Source organism: Stenella coeruleoalba, assembly GCF_951394435.1.
Source record: "Stenella coeruleoalba genome assembly, chromosome: 9".
NCBI classification, from domain to species: domain Eukaryota; kingdom Metazoa; phylum Chordata; class Mammalia; order Artiodactyla; family Delphinidae; genus Stenella; species Stenella coeruleoalba.
The window spans coordinates 81,130,814-81,150,152 of record NC_137155.1 but is presented as its reverse complement, the minus strand read 5'-3'; the positions used below and the strand labels follow the sequence as shown (position 1 = coordinate 81,150,152).

The following is a 19,339-nucleotide window of genomic DNA, read 5'->3' as shown; positions in this document are numbered from 1 at the left end:
AAAAATTCCACCCCATGCATTATTTTCCTTAAGACTTTCAACCTCCGTCTCATATCAGTATAAAAACACTTTAGGGCCAGGAAATGCAAAGGAGCAAAAAGGAGTCAGAACATGGTGGGAGCATAGTAAATGCTTACAGAAAAGGGTTGTAAACTGGTTAGGAAGTAGGTGGTACTCATGAAGTTTTCCCCAACAAGGCAGCCTCACAGAGGCCCTGGCACCCCTAGCCTCCTTAGGGAGGGCATTTCTGAGGGTTCGTACGTACCCCACAGTGGGTACTGGTTGTATAACGCTAGGGGAGAGCCAAGAAGTTCAGCTCTAATCACTTATTCAGGTGATAGTGATGCAGCTGCTCTGCAGGACTGGGTCCCACCAGCCCTGTCTATTGCCCAACATACACAGAGTGCACCCTGGAAAGACAGCACATTGCTTCTCTTAGGTGACAGCACGACTGACAGTTATACCTTTCTAGCCTCCAGGCCAGAATTCATCTGGGTGAGAAAGAATGAATAGGCGTGCGCCCCATGTGATCATAAACCAACAGCCCAGAAAAGCAGCCGAAGTCTCTTTCTCATTTGAGTTTTTGCTTAGTCTGTCTTTATTTATTTATTAATATTATTATTTTTTTCCTCAGCCTGGTTTTATTGCACATCGCTTCAGTATGCCTGCATAGCCATGTGTTCATCATTTGGGTAACTAAGAAGCCCCATTTTGCCTTCTATTGGTGCTTAAGTAAATTATAAACACTACCTTTTGCTCAATCTCTACAACGGGCCAGGCATGGTACTAGATATTTTGTATATACTATCATATGATCTCATGAAATTGCTATAATAATCCCCCATGGGAGAAACGTTGTTTCCACTGTAAAGGAAATAAAACGGAGACTCAGGGGGACAGGATTCCAACCCAGGTCTGTGTGACTCCTAAGTTCAAGCTCTTGGTCCTTCTGTCCATCTATCCGTGAGGCATGGTTTGGGAAGCCTCTTTAGAGGCCGTCCCACCTCATACAAAGGCTGAGGTCGTTGTCAAAGACATCCTTTCAGTAACATTTAATAACATTCACCTTATCTACCCATTTTTTCCTTATCTCACAAGGTCTTCTGCCCACCCAGCTTTTATTTTCCCCATCAAATGATTCTTGTTTTTTCAGTCCTAGAAACAAAATGCTGGGCTAGATGAGTCATTGTTTCAAGCCACTGTGACAATTTTCTGTGTTCCTCCTACAGAAACTGTTATCTAGCACCTTGGGTAATTTTTTTCTCTTTTATCCAACTCGACTGTCCTTTGTCTCCCAAGAAAATTTCTGTTCCTACAAAGTAGCTATTAGAGGGAGTCTCCTCTAAGCTCCTAGGGTTAAGACAGAGCTGAATATATCTGAGAAGGTTTGGAAGTCCTGAAAATGATCATTAAAGAGGGGATTTGCTTTAATAGTCCCTGCTGGTCCCAGCCCCACCCCCGTTTCCAGGGCCTTTGCCCCCTCATAGGGATTCCTCCCTCCCAGGTTCTAGGTAGCCAAACACTGCCCTCTGGCTGCCCAGTGGAGGCCTTATTGGCAGGTTAGGCCCAGTAGTTGGCCCTCACCTCCTTCTCCACCCAGCTCACATATTCTGGATGTCATAGGATGGTCAAGTTATTTGCAGGAAGCAGCCAGATAACTTCAGGGCTTGTTTATCAATGGACCGTGGACAGCTCCTGATCAGCTCCTTACCTTAGGGCCTAGAATTTCCAGGGAGAGACAGGATAAACCTAAAAGGAAATCTAAAAACATTGACAAGAACATGACAATCAGCACACAGCACACAGTGATGGTGGTCCTTAGGATTGGTCCACAAACAAGAACTTGCGGTGAGAGTATGAGGAGAAATGGCACCTTGGTGAGAGCAAGGAGGATTATTGTCTTGCTGGGCATTTGCTCTGCAGTCCCTACCAAGGGTAAGAACTCAGTTTTGGGACCAGACAGGACAGGATAGAGCAGAAGATGCTCCCTTCTTGGGATATGTCTTGGAGGGGCATGATTCTCTCTCTCCAAACCTCAGTGCTGAGAGGTTACCATAGGAAAGGTGCTAATTAAAACAATGGGATCATTCCTGTTATGGGTTGAATTGTGCCCCTGAAAAATTCATATGATGAAGTTCTCACCCCCAGTACCTTATAATGTGACTATATTTGGAGATGGGGTCATTGTAGATGTAATCAATTAAAATCAGAGGTCATACTAGAGTAAGGTGGGCCCCTAATTCAATGACTAGTGTCCTCATGAAAAGAATGCCTTTTTTGAAAACACACACACACACACAGACACACACACACACACACACACAGACACACACACACACACACACAGGAAGAACGTCATGTGAACATTGGAGCCATAAGCCAATGAACTACCAGAAGCTAGGAGAAAGACCTGGAACAGATCCTTCCCTAGAGCCTCCAGAGGGAGCATGGCCCTGCTGACACTTTGATGTCAGACTTCTGCCTCCAGAGCTGTGAGACAATAATTGTCTATTGTTTAAGCCCACCCGGTTTGTAGTATTTTGTTACAGCAGCTGTAGTGAATTAATACATCTCCCTATGACAAAAAGAAGCAGGTAAACTAGGGTTAGTTTATTCATTAGAAAGATGAGGTCCCACAGCAAATAAGAGGCCATTTGGCCTAAATCTCATTTTTTCCAAGCAATGTGCTCCCCTCCACACACGTGCCAGGGGTGTCCTCCCACCCTCTCTTGATGGAGCAGGACAGAAGATGCCACGCAGTCAAGAGGCTCGATTTCCTATGTCTTCTTTCTCATTTCCTTCCCACATACTACTTCCTTCTACTTCAAACTTTCCCCTTTCATCTCCTACTCCATACATTTTTAAAAGATGGGAGTGAGTTAGGAGAGGAAGAATGTAGAAGTTAGGAGGCATTTTATGTTTTTTTTTTAATTAAATTAAATTAATTAATTAGTTTAGTTTTGGCTGCGATGGGTCTTGGTTGTTGCACGCGGGCTTTCTCTAGTTGCGGCAAGTGGGGGCTACTGCTTGTTGCGGTGCGCAGGCTTCTCACTGCGGTGGCTTCTCTTGCTGCGGAGCACGGGTTCTAGGCGCACGGGATTCAGTAGTTGCGGCACGCGGGCTCAGTAGTTGTGGCTCCTGGGCTCTAGAGCGCAGGGTCAGTAGTTGTGGTGCACGGGCTTAGTTGCTCCGCAGCATGTGGGATCTTCCTGGACCAGGGATCAAACCCATGTCCCCTGCACTGGCAGGCGGATTCTTAACCACTGCGCCACCAGGGAAGTCCCACTTGGGCATTTTAACTACTCTATTTTGACCCTACCTTCTTGTCGCCTTTCCAAGCAGACCAGAGCTCAGGGGATTCACCCTCCAGTACAGAGAAACCCCAGCATCTGGAAGAGAGAGACAAGCTGTCGTTTTCCTATTTCAATTGCTTGGTATCTCCGTGGACTGGCTGATGAAATTCCCTTGCCTTGTCTTCACTCTCAACTGGGGCTCTCCCAGTACTCAAGATATGTGAACTTGGAACTCCAGGGGAGTCTGCTCTTTACAGACTTGCTTTGCTTCTACCCTTCATCTTCATAGACTGACATCTCCATTATTGCCCAGGGCTCATAGACTGACAGCTCCGTTCTTACTCAAGGTTCCACCAATAGTTTCAAAAAGAGCTTTAATTTTTTGAGATCAGGGTGATAAAGAGAAGGGAAGCATGCATAAGAACTTCCTTTTCAAAGACATCATTCTAAGTGAAATAAGCCAGACACGAAAGAACAAATATTACATGATCCCACTCATGTGGTACCTAGACTAGGCAAATTAATAGAGACAGAAAGTAGCATAAAGGTCCAAGTGTTAGGGGGAGTGCGGAAAGGGGAGTTATTGTTTAATGGGTACAGAATTTGCGATGATGAAAAATTCTGGAAATGGATAGTAAGGATGGATATACAACACTGTGAATGTACTTGATGCCACTGAACTTTACACTTAAAAATGGCTAGAATGGTAAGCTTTATGTGGTGTATATTTTCCCACAATGTAAAAAGAAAAGAAAATACCAGAGGTAAAATCAGCATTCTTTATTACTGATCCACCAGAATCATTTTTTTCTGAGTTACTAAGATTGGTATCTTTGGGCAATTACGTTAGATAGTTTGACTGATATTTTTACTGGTTGGTTTAAAATAAATTCCTTCTTTTCTCCTGAAAAAAGAGAATTCTATTCTCAAACCCAGCTTCCTTAACAAGGCTAATAACACCCAAAGGATTTTACTCTGTTGGGTTCCAGAGCATGTGTTTTCAATTCCATCCCTGGAGGAAGTCAGACTCATGGTGTGGAGAGCGGCTATTGGACGATACGGGATTTAAAGGAGAACTGGTGTTTCAGAGCGCTGGCAGGTGCCAAGTCTTTCCCAAGTCTGCATCTCTTTTCCCCCTTCTGACCTGATGCTGACTCCCCTGCCAATCACAGTGCTCGGACTCTCAGGGGAGAGGTGATGAAGGAAGCCTGGGTTATGAACAATTACTATCAAACTCAGGGTCCCTACGAAATGCAGAGCACTGGGCAGGCTGCAGGGGGAGCCCACGTGCAGACCCTGCAGGGCCACCTGGCTCTCCCAGGCAGACTCCCAAGTAGCTGATCCCCCGTGGCTGAGGTCAAGCAGCTCTACCCAGCGTCTCTCCAAATACAGCTTGACTGGGATAATTACTATTATATATTATGAGAAACAGAAAGAAAACTAAGAGAAAGAACTCAAAGTACCAAGAGACAAGAGAAACCGGCATAGTGGGTGGAGAAAGTGAGGGCTTTGGTGAACCATCTAAATGTTGAATAGTGGGAGAAGAAAAGAGAATCAGAGAGTAAACAGAAGCTTCCATGAAACATCACTGCTGCTGCACTTTCTTCCACAAAAGAGAGACAGAGACAGAGAGAGAAAGAGAGAGAGAGAGAGAAATGTGGAGCCGTCTAAGGAAGGTTAAAATAATTGATTTCACGTAGTGGACATTTGAGAGCGTAAGAGCGAACAAGAAGTGGACCTGAGGACTACAGTAAAGAGAAATTAGGTAAGCTGAGGGTTGGTGGTGAAAGGGATGCCAGCTGGGCTGATGATGAAACCTGGGACGCGGACCATTCAAAGCCTGGTTACTGTGCTTGATGGTGCCAAGCCAGAGACAGTAATGAGACTTGATTTATAATTACCTGTCTTTACACAGCTTGTCCTCTGGGTAGTAGAGTGACTTCTGTTGGGCTGAGCAGATGTTGCTTTGGGGGCCTTTGTGGACACAGTAAAGATGACGAGCTCTGGATTCCTGGGACCGAGGTAAGATCCTTATCCTTGGGGAGGGAGCTCTCTTCCCCATTGCCTTTGGGTCTTGCTAAGCAGCGGAAAGTTACCCAAGCTGGAGCACTGAGCTTTCCTAGGTAGGACCTATTACAGACATAGTTTCAGTGATGACTAGATCACATTAAAACAGTTCAGTCCCCTCTCACTCTATAGTGAGACCAAGACCAAGATCCCACAACCTTCAAAAAGCATAGAGGCAAAGACCTGGGATCATCAATGACTCATGTTCCTCCTCCCCTTCCCTTTCAAAAGTGCAGAAGTTTGTGGATATTTCAAAGGCAGCAGAAAGATAGCCACCCCACTATCTCCAGATAAGGTGGCTCTAGGTCAGAGAAGGAATTTCATATAGTAGGCTTAATGAGCCCAGGGATCAAGAGGGTAAACTGAAGAGCAGAGAGACTGAAATGACAGGAGTGCAGAATTAAGGCAGCAAGGGCGGGGCTGGGAAGGTCCTAGGCTGGAACGGGTGAACTCAGTCAATAGATCACGGCGTCACCTGTTGGCACATAATAGTATTAGTAACAGTAGTAACAACAATTATAGTGTGATACTTAGAGTGAGTGTTCTGTACACGTGCATGATAAACCCTGTCCTCAGTCTCAAAGCTGGATCTCTGAGAGAACACTTCCTAACTCATTTTATGAGACCAATATTAATTACCCTAATATCAAAAGTGTTAAAGACATCATAAGAAAGGAAAACCGAACACCAGTATGTTTCATGAACATAGATGAAAAAAAATCCTCAGCAAAATATTAGTAAATTGTACCCAGCAATGTCTAAAAAGAATCATACATCATGATCAAGTGAATTTACTCCAGGTATGCAAAGCTGGTTCAGCATTTCAAAATCAATGAATGCAATCCATCACATCAACAGGCTAAAGAAGAAAACAAAATCATATCAATTGATGGAGAAAAGGCATCGAACAAAATCCAATACCCACTCATGATACAACTCTCATCAGACCGGGAACAGAGGGGAACTTCCTCGGCTTCATAAAGAACATCTACAGAATTTACACCTTAGGTTCGTCAATTGTAACAAACTGGAGATATCGAATATGGGAGAGGCTGTGCGTGTGTGGGGACAGAGGGTAGATGGGAAATCTCTGTACCTCCCTCTTAATTTTGCTGTGAACCTAAAACTGCTCTAAAAAAATAAAGTCTATGGGTATGGTGACGCCTTTTTAGATACAACACCTAAGACACGGTCCATGAAAGAAATAATTGATAAGCTGGACTTTATTACAATTAAAAACTTCTGCTCATGTCCGGAGACTGTGCTCCACAACGGGAGAGACCACAACAGTGAGAGGCCCACGTACCACACACACAAAAAAAACAAACTTCTGCTCTTTGAAAGACAATGTGAATAGAATTAGAAGGTAAGCCACAGACTGGGAGAAAATATTTGCAAAAAACATATCTGATAAAGGAATATTATCCAAAATATACAAAGAACTCTTAAAACTTAACAATAAGAAAACAAACACCTGATGAAAAAATGGATCAAAGTCCTTAACTGGACATCTTACCAAAGAAGATATACAGATGGCAAATAAGCATATGGCAAGATTATCCACATTGTATCATTAAGGAAATGCAAGTTAAGATGACAATGATATACCCCACTAGACACCTATTAGAATGGCCAAAATCCAAAACATTGACAACACCAAATGCTAATGGGTTTGTGAAGCAACAGGAACTCTCATTCATTGCTGATGGGTGTGCAAAATGGTACAGCCACTTCGGGAGACAGTTTAGTAGTTTTTTTACAAAATTAAACATACCCTTACCATGTGATTCAGCAAGTGTACTCCTTGCTATTTACCCAAAGGAGTTGAAAACTTGTGTCCACCGTAAGTGAATGCATAAATAAACTGTGGTTCATCCATACAGTGGAATGTTACTCAGCGCTAAAAAGAAATGAACTATCAAGCCGTGAAAAGACATGAAGGAATCTTAAGTGCAAATTACTAAGTGAAAAAAGCCAGTCTGAAAAGGCTACCTGTCGTATGATTCCGTTACATAACGTTCTGGAAAAGGCAAAACTATAGTGATGGTAAAAAGATCAGTGGTTGCCAGGGGCTTGCAGGCAGGGAGTGGGGTTGAATAGGTGAGGCACTACAGACCTCTTAAGGCGGTGAAATTACTCTGTGTAATACTGTACTTGTGGATACACAACCTTATGCATTTATCAAAACTTATAGAACTTTACAGCACAGAGAATGAAACTTAACGTATACAAATTTTAAAAAACTACCTAGAGGTTAGGGAATCCTAAAACGAATTGCAGAATATGACTAAATAATCTAAGTTTATTACAAATGTATGAAACAGCTTCAGGGACGGGAGTGGGGAAAATCAAGTTACTTGATTTAAGTAACTTTGGAAATGAGTGGAGTCTGTAAGACTAAAGGTAAAATAAATTGTACTTATGTATTGTACAGACTTCACAGGTAAGCAAGGGAGGAAACCAGAATGATCCATGTGATAATGGACTGGAGTTGGAGACATCAGTATGAACTCATGTTTAGTTTAATATCGATGCAAATGGTTACATATGGAACTATTTATAGATATGTCTATATACATGGATTAGTACACTCATGTATATTTCTTTGCTCTGTCAGCTGAAAGAACCCAGAAGCACTGACACCCCAGTGGCAGCAAGCATGCCTAGTGCCCAGGTCTTTGTTTCTCATACCATTCTCCAACAAAAGGTACCAGAGCTCCTTGGAGAAATGGCTGATTCTAGGCCTGGGGCAGGAAATATACAAGATAAATAAGGAGACACTCAACACACACAAAACAAAAACTGAGCCCCATGAAAATGGGGGTATGTCAAAGGGACAAAGGAGGCAACTGAAAGAGCTCCCAAAGGCCAAAGCTAGAACGATTTGAGCAACAAAAAATGTAGCATATTGGATAATGATATTCCAAAGAATAAAATAAGTATCTGTAGTCCATATTGACAGACATACATTACTGAACAAATAAGTGTGAGAGAAGTAAAAAGTCTCCTAAGCAGAAGAAATCCAAAATCAATGTAGACACTTCACTCTCAAGCAGGTGAAGCGTAACTCCCCACGCCTTAAGTGTGAGTTGTACATAGGACTTCCTTCAGAAAAGTACCGTATGGAAAAGAGGGGGAAAGATTAACTTCGGTGGGGAAACCCAATAAACGCTACCTCAACCGGATGATCAAGGTCAGCATCAACAGAGGTAAGTCACGTTGACGTGTGATGTGACATGACGAGGACCGCACTTTACCTTTTTCAGTCTTCTTCTTCAAAACCCATAAGCCCAGTCTGATCATGAGAAAAACATCAGACAAATCCAAACTAAGGGATGTTCTACAACTCCTCAAAATTTTATACGTTATCAAAAACAAGAAAAATCTAAGAAACTGTCACAGCCAAGAGGAGCCTCAGAATACCTGGGGACTAAATGTAGCGTCCTGGATGGAGTCTGGAACAGAAAGAGGACGTTAGGGAAAAGCTGAGGAAATCTGAATAAGGTATGGACTTTCGTTATTAATAGCATATCCATCTTGGTTCATTAATTATAACAAATACTAGTGTAAGATGTTCATGATAGGGGAAACTGGGTATAGGGTGTATGGGAACTCTCTGTATTATCTTTGAAATTTCTCTGTAAATCTAAGACTGTCCTAAAATACAAAGCCTATTAAAATAAAATGTATTTTAAAAATGGAATGCTATCTTCCTCCCCAGATCTTCCACGTCATGCAAAGTTGGGCAGGATGGAGTGGAGAAGATTTGCAGAGCACAGAGCTAGCTGTCCCCAAGGAATAAATGGAACTTTGGGTCACCAGGCGGGTCTGAAAACCCCAGTCAGGATGCAGCCCCTTCCCCTTGGGCAGGTCTGATGTGCATTTGGACCCAAGGACGCACTCTCCACAAGTGATGGGCCACTGAGGTCTGAGGCGCACAGTGCCAGACCTGGCAGCTTTGGGCTGGGCTCTTCCTCACCTGGCCTGGTGAGGCTCCTCCTGGAGCCCTTGGCTCTAACCCCTGAACTCCCGAGCTCTGCTGGAGGTTGTCTAGGGGAATAAAGACTCCCCACCCCACCCGGCAAAGCCTGGTCCTAGGTGAAACAAGGGGAGGGTTGAGCTCAGAGGTTAGGGGCCCGTGTTGAAAAAGAGGGAAGAGGGGGGCATTTTCTGTGTCCCCAGTTAGGAGGAAGTGCTCTTCACTCTCTCTGTGGCACATTCAGAGGGAGGGAGCTGAGTAGCCAGCGTTTCAGACGCTGAGCGGAAAAGCGCTGGGATTTGCAAGTGTTATAGCGGGGTGTGGGCTGGGAGAGTAGGGTTGGCAGTGTGGGCAGTTGCAGATTTAGCACCAAGCTCAGGAATATCCAAGGAACTTGAAGATACCCCACATTTTTGTAGCCAGGAAACTACTATGACTTTAAACTCGGAGGCACGTGCTGCCAGCGAGTGGTTTAGGCGAGGTGGCCAGTGCGCTCTGGAAAGCTGAGGGCTGGCAGGAGATGGGGCTCGCTGGAGAGAGGGAAGATGGGAGCCAGAACCCCACAGCCTACAGGGAGGTGCCACAGGGAGGGGCGGAAACAGCCTGGAACTGGCATTTCCACCCCCAGTGAGTGCCCAAAGGCCGGGGTGAGGTGTCAGAGGGAAGCCGTCGGTCTCTGTTCTGGCTGCGCCCTGCCCTCTCCAGCTTTACGCACGGGCTTGTCTTGTCTGCTGGCCCCTTGAAAAGGGCAGGGGAACTCCAGCCGCCTCTCCCGAGGACAGATCTTTTCGCATAGCTACAGGGCTTTACACCAGGGGCTCCCAAGGGCAGAAGAAGCCAGCTGTCAGCGCTCTACAACAGGGCGAAGGACAAGCAGGAATGGCCGTGGGCGGACTGGAGAGGGGCGCACAGGCTGGCTGGCGGGTGGCAAGACCTCTGAGTTAATGTATAATTGACAGCAGATGGCAGGGGCTGGCGGCAGCCTGGGGCCTGGGCCCAGTGAATGAGGGACAATTAGCCCCAAGCCCGGGGTTGGGGGGTGTGTGTAGGTTGAGAGAGCCAGACAGTGAAGGCAGATATTTGCTTCTCAAACAGTCTGGTGCGTTGGGCAGAGGGCTGAGTGGCTGAGCCTCTGGGCTGGCGAGGCCCCCCTGCCACAGCCCTTCCTCTCTTTTCCCTCCCCCCATCACCTCTGGGTCGAAAGCCTCTGTTTGTTCAGACCCAAGAGTGTGTTGTAAAGGTGGGGGGAGAAGGTAGTTTATGGGGGAAATCGCTGCCGCCACCATCTGCCAGGTCTTGTCCCTTCTCCCCCTGACACCCCTATCTCCACCCTCACACAGCTGTCTATGGGAATAGTGGGTCTGGACGTGGAGCCTTCGTCCCCCAGATGCAGGGGCAAATCAAGAGGAAGGGATGAGGCAGGAAAGGAGGAGTAAGATTAGAGCTACCACATGCCTTCCTTGGGAACTCCTCTCACCCAGGCATGGCAGAGGCCAGGGACCAGCAGTCCCAGCTGCCCTGGGAGTGAATGGCCTCTACAGCCACCCGAGCGTGTGCTGTCCTGCCCCTGGTGCTGAAACCGCCTGAGGCAGTCTCCCCTGTCCCCGAGGGCTCCAGGCTAGTCTGAGGATGCTGGAGGAGGTTGGAAGAGAAGGGCAGTACATGGCAGGGTAAGGTAGAAAACCCACTTCTGTGATATATTTGGCCCTGCTTTGAGAATAAGAGTTCCCAATCCTAGGATCAAGCTGAACATACAACATCAACACCCCTGCCCCCCAAACCAAAGCATTTACCACTGAAACCTATTCTTCCCCGCTCTGGGTCTAGTGTTAGAGCACCACACCCTGCTTACTTTCAGCCTGACTTCTGAGAGGGTTTCACGGACTCCAAGGTATGCGATGGACCCAAAGAGCTTCCCATGCCGGGGTCTGCCCGAGACCATGGTGGCAACAAAGCTTCCATGCGCTGGGGGCTTTGTTTCCCTTCCAGCCACTGGCCCCCCCACCTGAACAACAATCCAGATAACCTGTGGTATTCTCTGCGGGAACAGGAGTGTCATTCATAGCTCAGAGTCTAAAAGCACCAAATCCCGCGTAGAATGGAGCCTGATAAATCGAGAAATGGATAAACACCCCACCTGCAACCTAACTCCCTTCAGAGGCTCATTCCCTCCATCGCTCCTGTTGCCAGTGTTCTAAAGTCCCGGGTCCCCCAGTTTCCAGGCAAGAACTCATCCTGGGCGTCACCTCAGTCAAGGAGCCAATTGAAGGATTGGTGAGGACACTCTTGGGAAGAACTGGTGCTATGTGATACTCTCTCTATGCACACCGCATTCTCTCAGAGATCCATGAGCCAACTTGGCCGGTATTTAGGTGTTGGTCTATATACCCATTGACCTCTTATAGCAATACACATAGGACCCAGGAGTTGACCCGGAACCCAGAAGTGCGTTCTGGCTGGGAAGCTGTGTCTGTAGTTCTGGAATTCATGTTTGGGCTTCCGTGCATTCAAAGCCTTGCAGACACAGTCTGAAATTCCCCATCCTCCTTATTCCCCATTCCCTTCAGGAGTACTGGCCCCTAAGTGGGTGTGCTCAGGAGTCAGGGGGCCTGCATGAGACTGGCTCTGTACCTGCTTCAGGGTGGCAGGTAGGCGCAAGGTAGGCTCTGAGGACTTCCGGTGGAAGGACACAGTGGGTCACTGGCTGTGGTTTGCCCTGACTCAGGGCCGGTGTCAGTCAGCCCCATGCACACCTCCCTCCTCCTCTCTCCTCTGCTCATGGCCTGTGACATCACTGGCTGCTCCCAGAAGGCTGCCCTCTGCTCCTGAGCACGGGCTTTCTGTGGCTCTGGACCCCCTGGCAGGACTGAAGCAGGAGCAGAGTGGAGGCTGTTAGCAGGACCAGACCACCACCACCATCCCTGGAGCCTGCAGGGGTCTCAGGAGCCCAGGCCAGGAGACTGAGACCCCCCCACCAAACAGGTAGCTCACTGCAGGCTCATTGTCTGCTCCGCCTCTCATGCTGGTTCCATGTCTTTGTGTGGCCAAGCCAACCTCTCTCGTCCTTTGTCTTTGCAGCCACCACCCTCCTGCCCCTTCAGCCCCCTCTCCTGCTCTCCCATCTTGTGAGGACCAGTTCTTTCATCAGACAAGTTAATATGAACGTTGGAAATGTGTGGTGTGGTGACCGGGGATGGCTTTCTGTTTTGAGTTGGGGTGATTTTAGGTTTGGAGATGATTTAGGTTTGGATGTTGAACCTGAGACCCCACAGCTCCTCTGAGCTCTGATCACCCGGGGGGACACAGTCCTATCAAGGATTCAGGGTTCGGCTGATTTTCTGAGCTTCCACCTGCCCCCGCTATCCCGGCATAGCCTTTACATCCCCAGATTGACTTTCCTCTCTCTATTGCTTTGGAGGCAGCAGGCGTGGAGGCAGAGAAAGAGAGCCTCAGGATTAGAAGCTGGAAACTGCAGCTTCTGAGGAGGGACTGGCTTCTAAACCTCCTTGAGCTTTACTCCCTGGGTGGTCCCTGATTTGTGGGAGCCCCAATCTCTGCCTCAGTTTTCTTTCTGGAGAAACCTCTGCCTTCCTTCCTTTCTGGAAAGATGAGAGCATGCAGGGGAATGTGTCTCTAACCGTCTAGAGAGGAGTGAGTAAAAGCTGATTTATCTCCTGAAATTTATCAAGTCGCTCTGGCTGCCATAGTCTTTGTGAGTTCATTGTTGTTTCCTTCGCGCTCGTCCCTCCTCCCTGCTTGCACTGTAATCTCTTGGAGGGCGAAAACCTTGTCCCTATTCTTTTTACTCCCTTCATCTTGAACAACCAGCTATGTGCTCATGATTAATACCTTATTCAGTAAATAATTGCAGATTAGTTAACTGAGCCAAGATGGCATGGTTATTACAGGAAAGTTCTATGCATCAGCTATTCTCTGGGGGGACCTCCAGCCCTGCCAGGGGTCCAGGCATGAAAGGAGGAGGCTTCAACTCCCACTACTAGCAGATAAAAGCAAGACGGATGTGGTGGCCCACGACCTGTGTCCTGGGCTGCCAAGAAACTCTCTCGTGCTCGCACTGGCTTCTATACAGATCAGAGACAGCTCTCTCCTGCTTCTCCCTCTCTCCCTTTGACATGTCTTCGGTAAACAGTAGTTGCAAGAATGAGTGTCTGGTCCCAGAGACTTGGCCTCTGAAAGTATGAGATCTAGACCTCTCCAGAGTTAACAGGGAGCAGCAACCCCAGCGGGTTAGAAGCTGTCAAGAGAGGTGTCTTCTGGGACAAACCAGGACTTCAGGCTTGTTCATCTCTACTTCCAGGGGGTGGGACCCAAGCCTCAATGCCAGCGGGTAGAGCTGAGCCCTGGTGTTTCCCCAGACCTTCTTGGAGAGTATCAAAAACCAGAGCAAGACCCTCCCATGAGGTGCTCTGAAGGAAGCTTTCTGGCTGGTGGTTTGGAGAACATAACATCAGGACCTGCATGAGAGTAAAGGCAAAGCCTTGAACCTGGTCCCCACCTCAGACCAGGGATATGGAGATCTTTGGTCCCTGGTGCCCTCTCTGGCTGGGCATAGCATCCTGAGCTTAGGAGGCAGGACTTGGTCCCAAGTGTATCACCTGGTGGCTGACAAGGCTTTTGAGGGGTCAGAGGCGACAGTGGTCCGTTTGGAAAAGGGAAAGCATCGTCCATTTTTACCTGACCTCTTGTATGGAACATGTGAGAAAGAAAGCCCTCCCACCCTCCCAGGCCCTTATCAGGACATCCAGAAAGATCCAGTCCTCTGCTGGCTCTGTGATGTTTTAATTCAAAGGTTTAGTAAAGAGAAATTGAATTTTCGTAGCCAATCTACTGGCAAACTTTAGAAACCTTATCCTCTATCACAAAACACCCCAAGGCCATTCTAAGCAAGGGATTCTGCCCAAGGAACCCTCGATTACGGCAGGTCCAGCCTCAAGAACAAAAAAGGAGCTCCCAGGAGGAACTCCGCTCCCCAGTCTTCCCAGTTCCTGCCCTTCTGTGAGGAGGCCCAGCCTGGAGCATGCTGCAGGACGGTAAGATGCCCAGGAGAAGTGGGAAGAACAGGGTAGCATAGGAGGGCGGGAATGGCTCCGGGCTCCGCTTCCATCCACGTGGGTTCATGTGCCCTCAGCCAGCGTTCTGGGGGAGCCCCTCCCAGTCACTCCCTCCCCGTTCCACCCTGCTTCCCTTAGACAATGAGGGCCAGTGCATGTGGCCAAGGAGCAAAGACTCACACATGAGGCAGCTCCCAAAGAAAGTGGCATGTCTGGGGGACCCTGGGAGCAGAAGGGGAGCAGTCCCCTGGAGAGAGGATTTTCTCTGTGGTGGGAAGCCAGGCTACCGGGGCCTGAGTAACCCTCTCCCAGGAGGGTCCTCCACGCTGCAGGCGGGCTGGGGAGAGGGGAGACTTCAGGTACGAGGCCTCCTTCTCCTGCCCAGGGATCAGCAGTGTGAATCAGCTGGGGGGGCTCTTTGTGAATGGCCGGCCTCTGCCCCTGGACACCCGGCAGCAGATCGTGCAGCTGGCCGTCAGCGGGATGCGGCCCTGTGACATCTCACGGAGCCTTAAGGTAGTGTGCTGGGACCTTCACCCAGTGATGCGCACAAGAAGCAGGGAGAAGCGGCCCCTTTAAGGCAAGTCTGGGGCTGTTGCAGACTCGGAGGGCCTTTGGGGCTTGGGCTGCCTCCTTGAGGGCTGGGATAGGGAGCTTCAGGGTTCCAAAGGTGAGGCTAGACTCGACTCTGGGGCCTGATTCAGTCAGTCTCACTTTGCCTTGTAGCTTCCTTCTGTCCCAGGGACTCTCACCCTCTGCCCATCATGCTTCACCTGTCCCTGCTTCTCACCCGACCCAGGTATCTAATGGCTGTGTGAGCAAGATCCTAGGGCGGTACTACCGCACAGGTGTCTTGGAGCCCAAGGGGACTGGGGGAAGCAAGCCACGCCTGGCCACACCACCTGTGGTGGCTCGAATCGCCCAGCTGAAGGGTGAGTGCCCAGCCCTCTTCGCCTGGGAGATCCAACGCCAGCTCTGCGCTGAAGGGCTTTGCACCCAGGACAAGACCCCCAGTGTAAGTGCCCTCCCCTCCCCAGAACCGGAACTGCGGCTGCCAGACTGGTTGTCTGGGGAGGGAGAAGAAGATCCCTTCTTACTTGGCAGTGGGGCCTCCCAGGCTGGGGGGCGGGGCTTCTGGGCTCTCTTCTGCCCCAAAAGTTTCTCTTCTGAAAAGCGGTGGTGGTGAGCCAGGTGAGAAGAAGAAAGCGTGGGGCTGAAAGGAGGCTGCCCTTGGGAACGATGTGTGGGCCGGGACAGAGGAGAGAAAGGATACTGGGGAAACATCCTCAGGATGCAACCTGGGCTGGGCACCGTTTCCCCACTCATCACTCCACATCCTCAGGTCTCCTCCATCAACCGAGTCCTGCGGGCGATACAGGAGGACCAGAGATTCCCCGGGGCACAGCTCAGGTTGCCAGGTGGGTCTTGGAGCTGCCTCCAGGGATGTTCAGAGCCAAACCTAAGCATTTTACAGTCCTCAGATTCCTTTCTTGTTCTTTCTTGGATCACCCTCACAACAAGACAATAACGTGGGCCTCACAGGGGGTCTTATTCTCTCCTAGCAGGAGAAAATGGAGGCTCAGAGGAAGGGAAGTAACTTACCCAAGGTCACCAGCTAGTTGTTGGCAGGTCCTGGAACAGAGCGCAGCTCCCTAGGTCTCTAAGTTCACAGGATCTGCCGAGGAGACAGGACTCAGAGCACTTTTGAGGTGCTGCGGGATCAGGCAAGCCTGGCCCATCCTTGCGGCTGTCTCCCCCCACATGCTAAGCATGCTCCCACCATGGCTGCGAACCCTCCCACCCAGTGCCCCTGCGGCGACCCCCGAGTAACTGTGGATGCCCCAGCGGTGCGGCTCTGCTCTCACCCTGCATTGTGCCCTGCCTACAGCACCAGGGACGTGGGGACTCCATCCGACCAGAGGAATCACCGTCACAGACCAGCACCAGCCACTGTCTCCCTTTGCAGCTGTTTTGGCTCCAGTTCCTCCAACGCCACCTAGCGGCTCCGAGGCACCCCGGGGTCCCCACCCAGGGACAGGCCACCGGAATCGGACGATCTTCTCCCCAGGCCAAGCTGAGGCGCTGGAGAAAGGTGCCAGAGCTGGGGCGGACGGTGGGCCACGGCGGCAACGGCCCAGAGGCCTGCGGGCCGAGGCTGAGAGCTGGAGGCCGTGGATGCCCCTGCGTCGGGGAGTAGGGCAGGTCAGGGCTGGCACGGGCGGGGAGTGGGGCCTTGCTCCTCTCCCCGCGCCCTGGCTGTGTGAGCCTCCATCTCTGCAGAGTTCCAGCGTGGGCAGTACCCTGACTCAGCGGCCCGCGGGAAGCTGGCTGCTGCCACCTCTCTGCCTGAAGACACGGTGAGGGTGAGTGAGCTCTGCCACACAGCGTGCACACACCACAAGGACAGCGCGTCTGGGCCGGGCAGGCTTCCGCTTCCGCTTCCGGTGACGGTGACGTAGAGAAGGCGGCCAGAGGCGGAGACGGGCTTGTTCGGAGCAGGAAGGAGCCAGGCTCCTCCCTGTTGCGCTTCTGCTGAGCTTTCCTCTCCATGGCCCGCTCCACGCCTTAGCACTGAGGAAGGGGACGGAGAGCCCAGGCCAGAGCAGGAAGTGGGGACGGCAGGGCTGAGGAAGGGTCTGCACTCCGAGTCCAGGTCAGGAGCACGTGGTGAGAGCAGTAGGTGCTGGGCCTTGGAGCGCACAGCCAGCTGCATCGTTTCTGCCCTCCTCAGATCTGGTTTTCCAACCGAAGAGCCAAATGGCGCCGACAAGAGAAGCTCAAGGGGGAAATGCGGTTTCCAGGTGATTTCTCTGCCCATCCATCCACTCACCTACCCTTCTTTCCTCCCTTCCTTCCTTCCCATCCATCCTTCCATCCATCCATGCAACCACCAAACAATACTCGGCACCTCCCATGCACCAGACCCTGTGTTAGATGCTGGACATACACAATCCCTGCTCTTCAGGGCTGCACTGCCCCCACTTTACCATCCCTGGGATTTAATCCTTCTTCCCCAGTGTCCCAACACCCCGCCTTGGGAAGGAGGGCAGTTTGGGGCTGTAGCGTCCATTTCCGCCCCCCCCCCCCGAAGTCATTGCCTTTCCTAGAACCTCCCTGCCTCTCACCTCCACTCCCTGCTCCCCAGACCCCTGTTCCTCCCTCTGGTGCATCCACCCTTACCTTGTAGGTGCTTCCCAGGACCTGACTATACCAAGTACCTCCCCAGGGACTGTCTCTGCACAGGTATCCAGGAAGAGGAGGAAGACTGAAGGGATCACTGTCCCGTTCCCAGTGGGTGCCTGAGCTAGAATGCATGACTCCGCTGGGCCCTCACAGTACATGTTTCTAGAAAGTGCCGTCCTCAGAGTTTACCATGTGAATGGCTCCCTCTGAAGTTGTTCAGGATACAGCCCTGGGGGTGGGGTGGGGTCGTGCAGCCCTGGGGTCCCAGTTGTGCTAAACAGGAGGCATCACTGGCAGCTGAGGGTTTCCTCTTGCTTTTTCCAGCAACCCCCCGGCAGTGTGTCCACAGCGGTCCTACCTGCCCTGGCATCCTTGGCTGCCTCCAGCTATCCGCGGTTCTGGGGGACAGCATCAGACAGATGTCTGAGTGACACTCCACCACAAGCCTGTCTCAAGCCCTGCTGGGGTGAGAATCCAGGCCAGGCCTCACTCCTGCAGGGTGTAGGGAAGGCTAACTGACTCCTTGACCTGCCGGAGGGCATGGATCCCCAGTCGGGGTCATCAAAGGAACCTCAATACAGTTTTCCTCATTCTTTGCATGGCCCATAAAGTTGGGGAGACTAGTACCCCCGAGTCTATACTATCATTGACGGTCAGAGCGGGCAAAGGGGCTGGGATGGAGATTCAAGTGTGTATATCCAGTGTAGAGAACTGATGTCCGCCTCTCTCCCCATCAGTGACTTTGAGGGGTGGGGTGGCAGCAGCGAGCCCAAGCTCACCCTCTCTTCATCCCTACAGGCTACTTGCCCCCCACAGCCGAGCTCCCTGGATTCACTCCTGCTTTGCCATCCTTGCCATTCCTTCCTCTGCCCCCATCGCCAGTCTTGGTACCCATCAGGTCTTGCTCTGGCCTGGCTCCCCACTTCGAGGCCTGGGATGAGGGAGGCGGTCCAGAGTGGAAAGGAGATGGGATGGGAAGGATCTGATACCGCCTGCCCAAGCAGAGCACCGCTCCTTCCTCCTTCCTGTGTCTCCTCCCCATCTGTGGACCTTGCCCTTCTTATATGTCACCTGATTGCAGAAGCCGTGCCCACCCACTTCTCACACTGGCCTTAAGACGCTTCCAGTTGGCAGTGATAAAAACATCTTTTAAATTAGCAGTAGTTCTGTTGTCCATCATGTTTTTCTCATGAGCACTCATAATCCCACCCCTATATTTAACAATTATAAAGTTTGCCATTGGGCTTCCCTGGTGGCGCAGTGGTTAAGAATACGCCTGCCAATGCAGGGGACACGGGTTCGAGCCCTGGTCCAGGAAGATCCCACGTGCCGCGGAGTAACTAAGCCCGTGCACCACAACTACTGAGCCTGTGCTCTAGAGCCCACGAGCCACAACTACTGAGCCCGAGCGCCGTAACTATTGAAGCCCATGCACCTAGAGCCCGTGCTCCGCAGCAAGAGAAGCCACCGCAATGAGAAGCCTGCACACCGCAAAGAAGAGTAGCCCCCGCTCGCTGCAACTAGAGAAAGCCCGCGCGCAGCAATGAAGACCCAGCACAGCCAAAAAAAAAAAAAAAATGTTTGCCATCTATCTACCTATCTATCTAATTTAGTTATCTATGTAACTATCTAGTTATCATCTAATATATTTATGTGTCTATATAATTAGGTATCTAGCTATTATCTATCCAATCTATCTAATCTTTGTATTTATCTATGTATATATATATCTACATATGTATGTA

General features: G+C 50.0%; 1 protein-coding gene across 1 annotated transcript; it reads left to right on the top strand.

Moving 5' to 3' along the window:
* Positions 1–8,544: 8,544 nt before the first annotated feature.
* PAX4 (paired box 4) lies at positions 8,545–18,534 on the top strand (the record flags this gene model as incomplete). The annotated part of the gene is given in 14 exon segments (XM_079931950.1): positions 8,545–8,569; positions 11,555–11,613; positions 11,907–11,987; positions 14,724–14,927; positions 15,211–15,426; positions 15,754–15,829; positions 16,300–16,503; positions 16,692–16,774; positions 17,143–17,212; positions 17,599–17,654; positions 17,919–18,060; positions 18,393–18,400; positions 18,402–18,464; positions 18,466–18,534. Coding segments are annotated over 14 exon segments (1,356 nt in total).
* Positions 18,535–19,339: the final 805 nt, after the last annotated feature.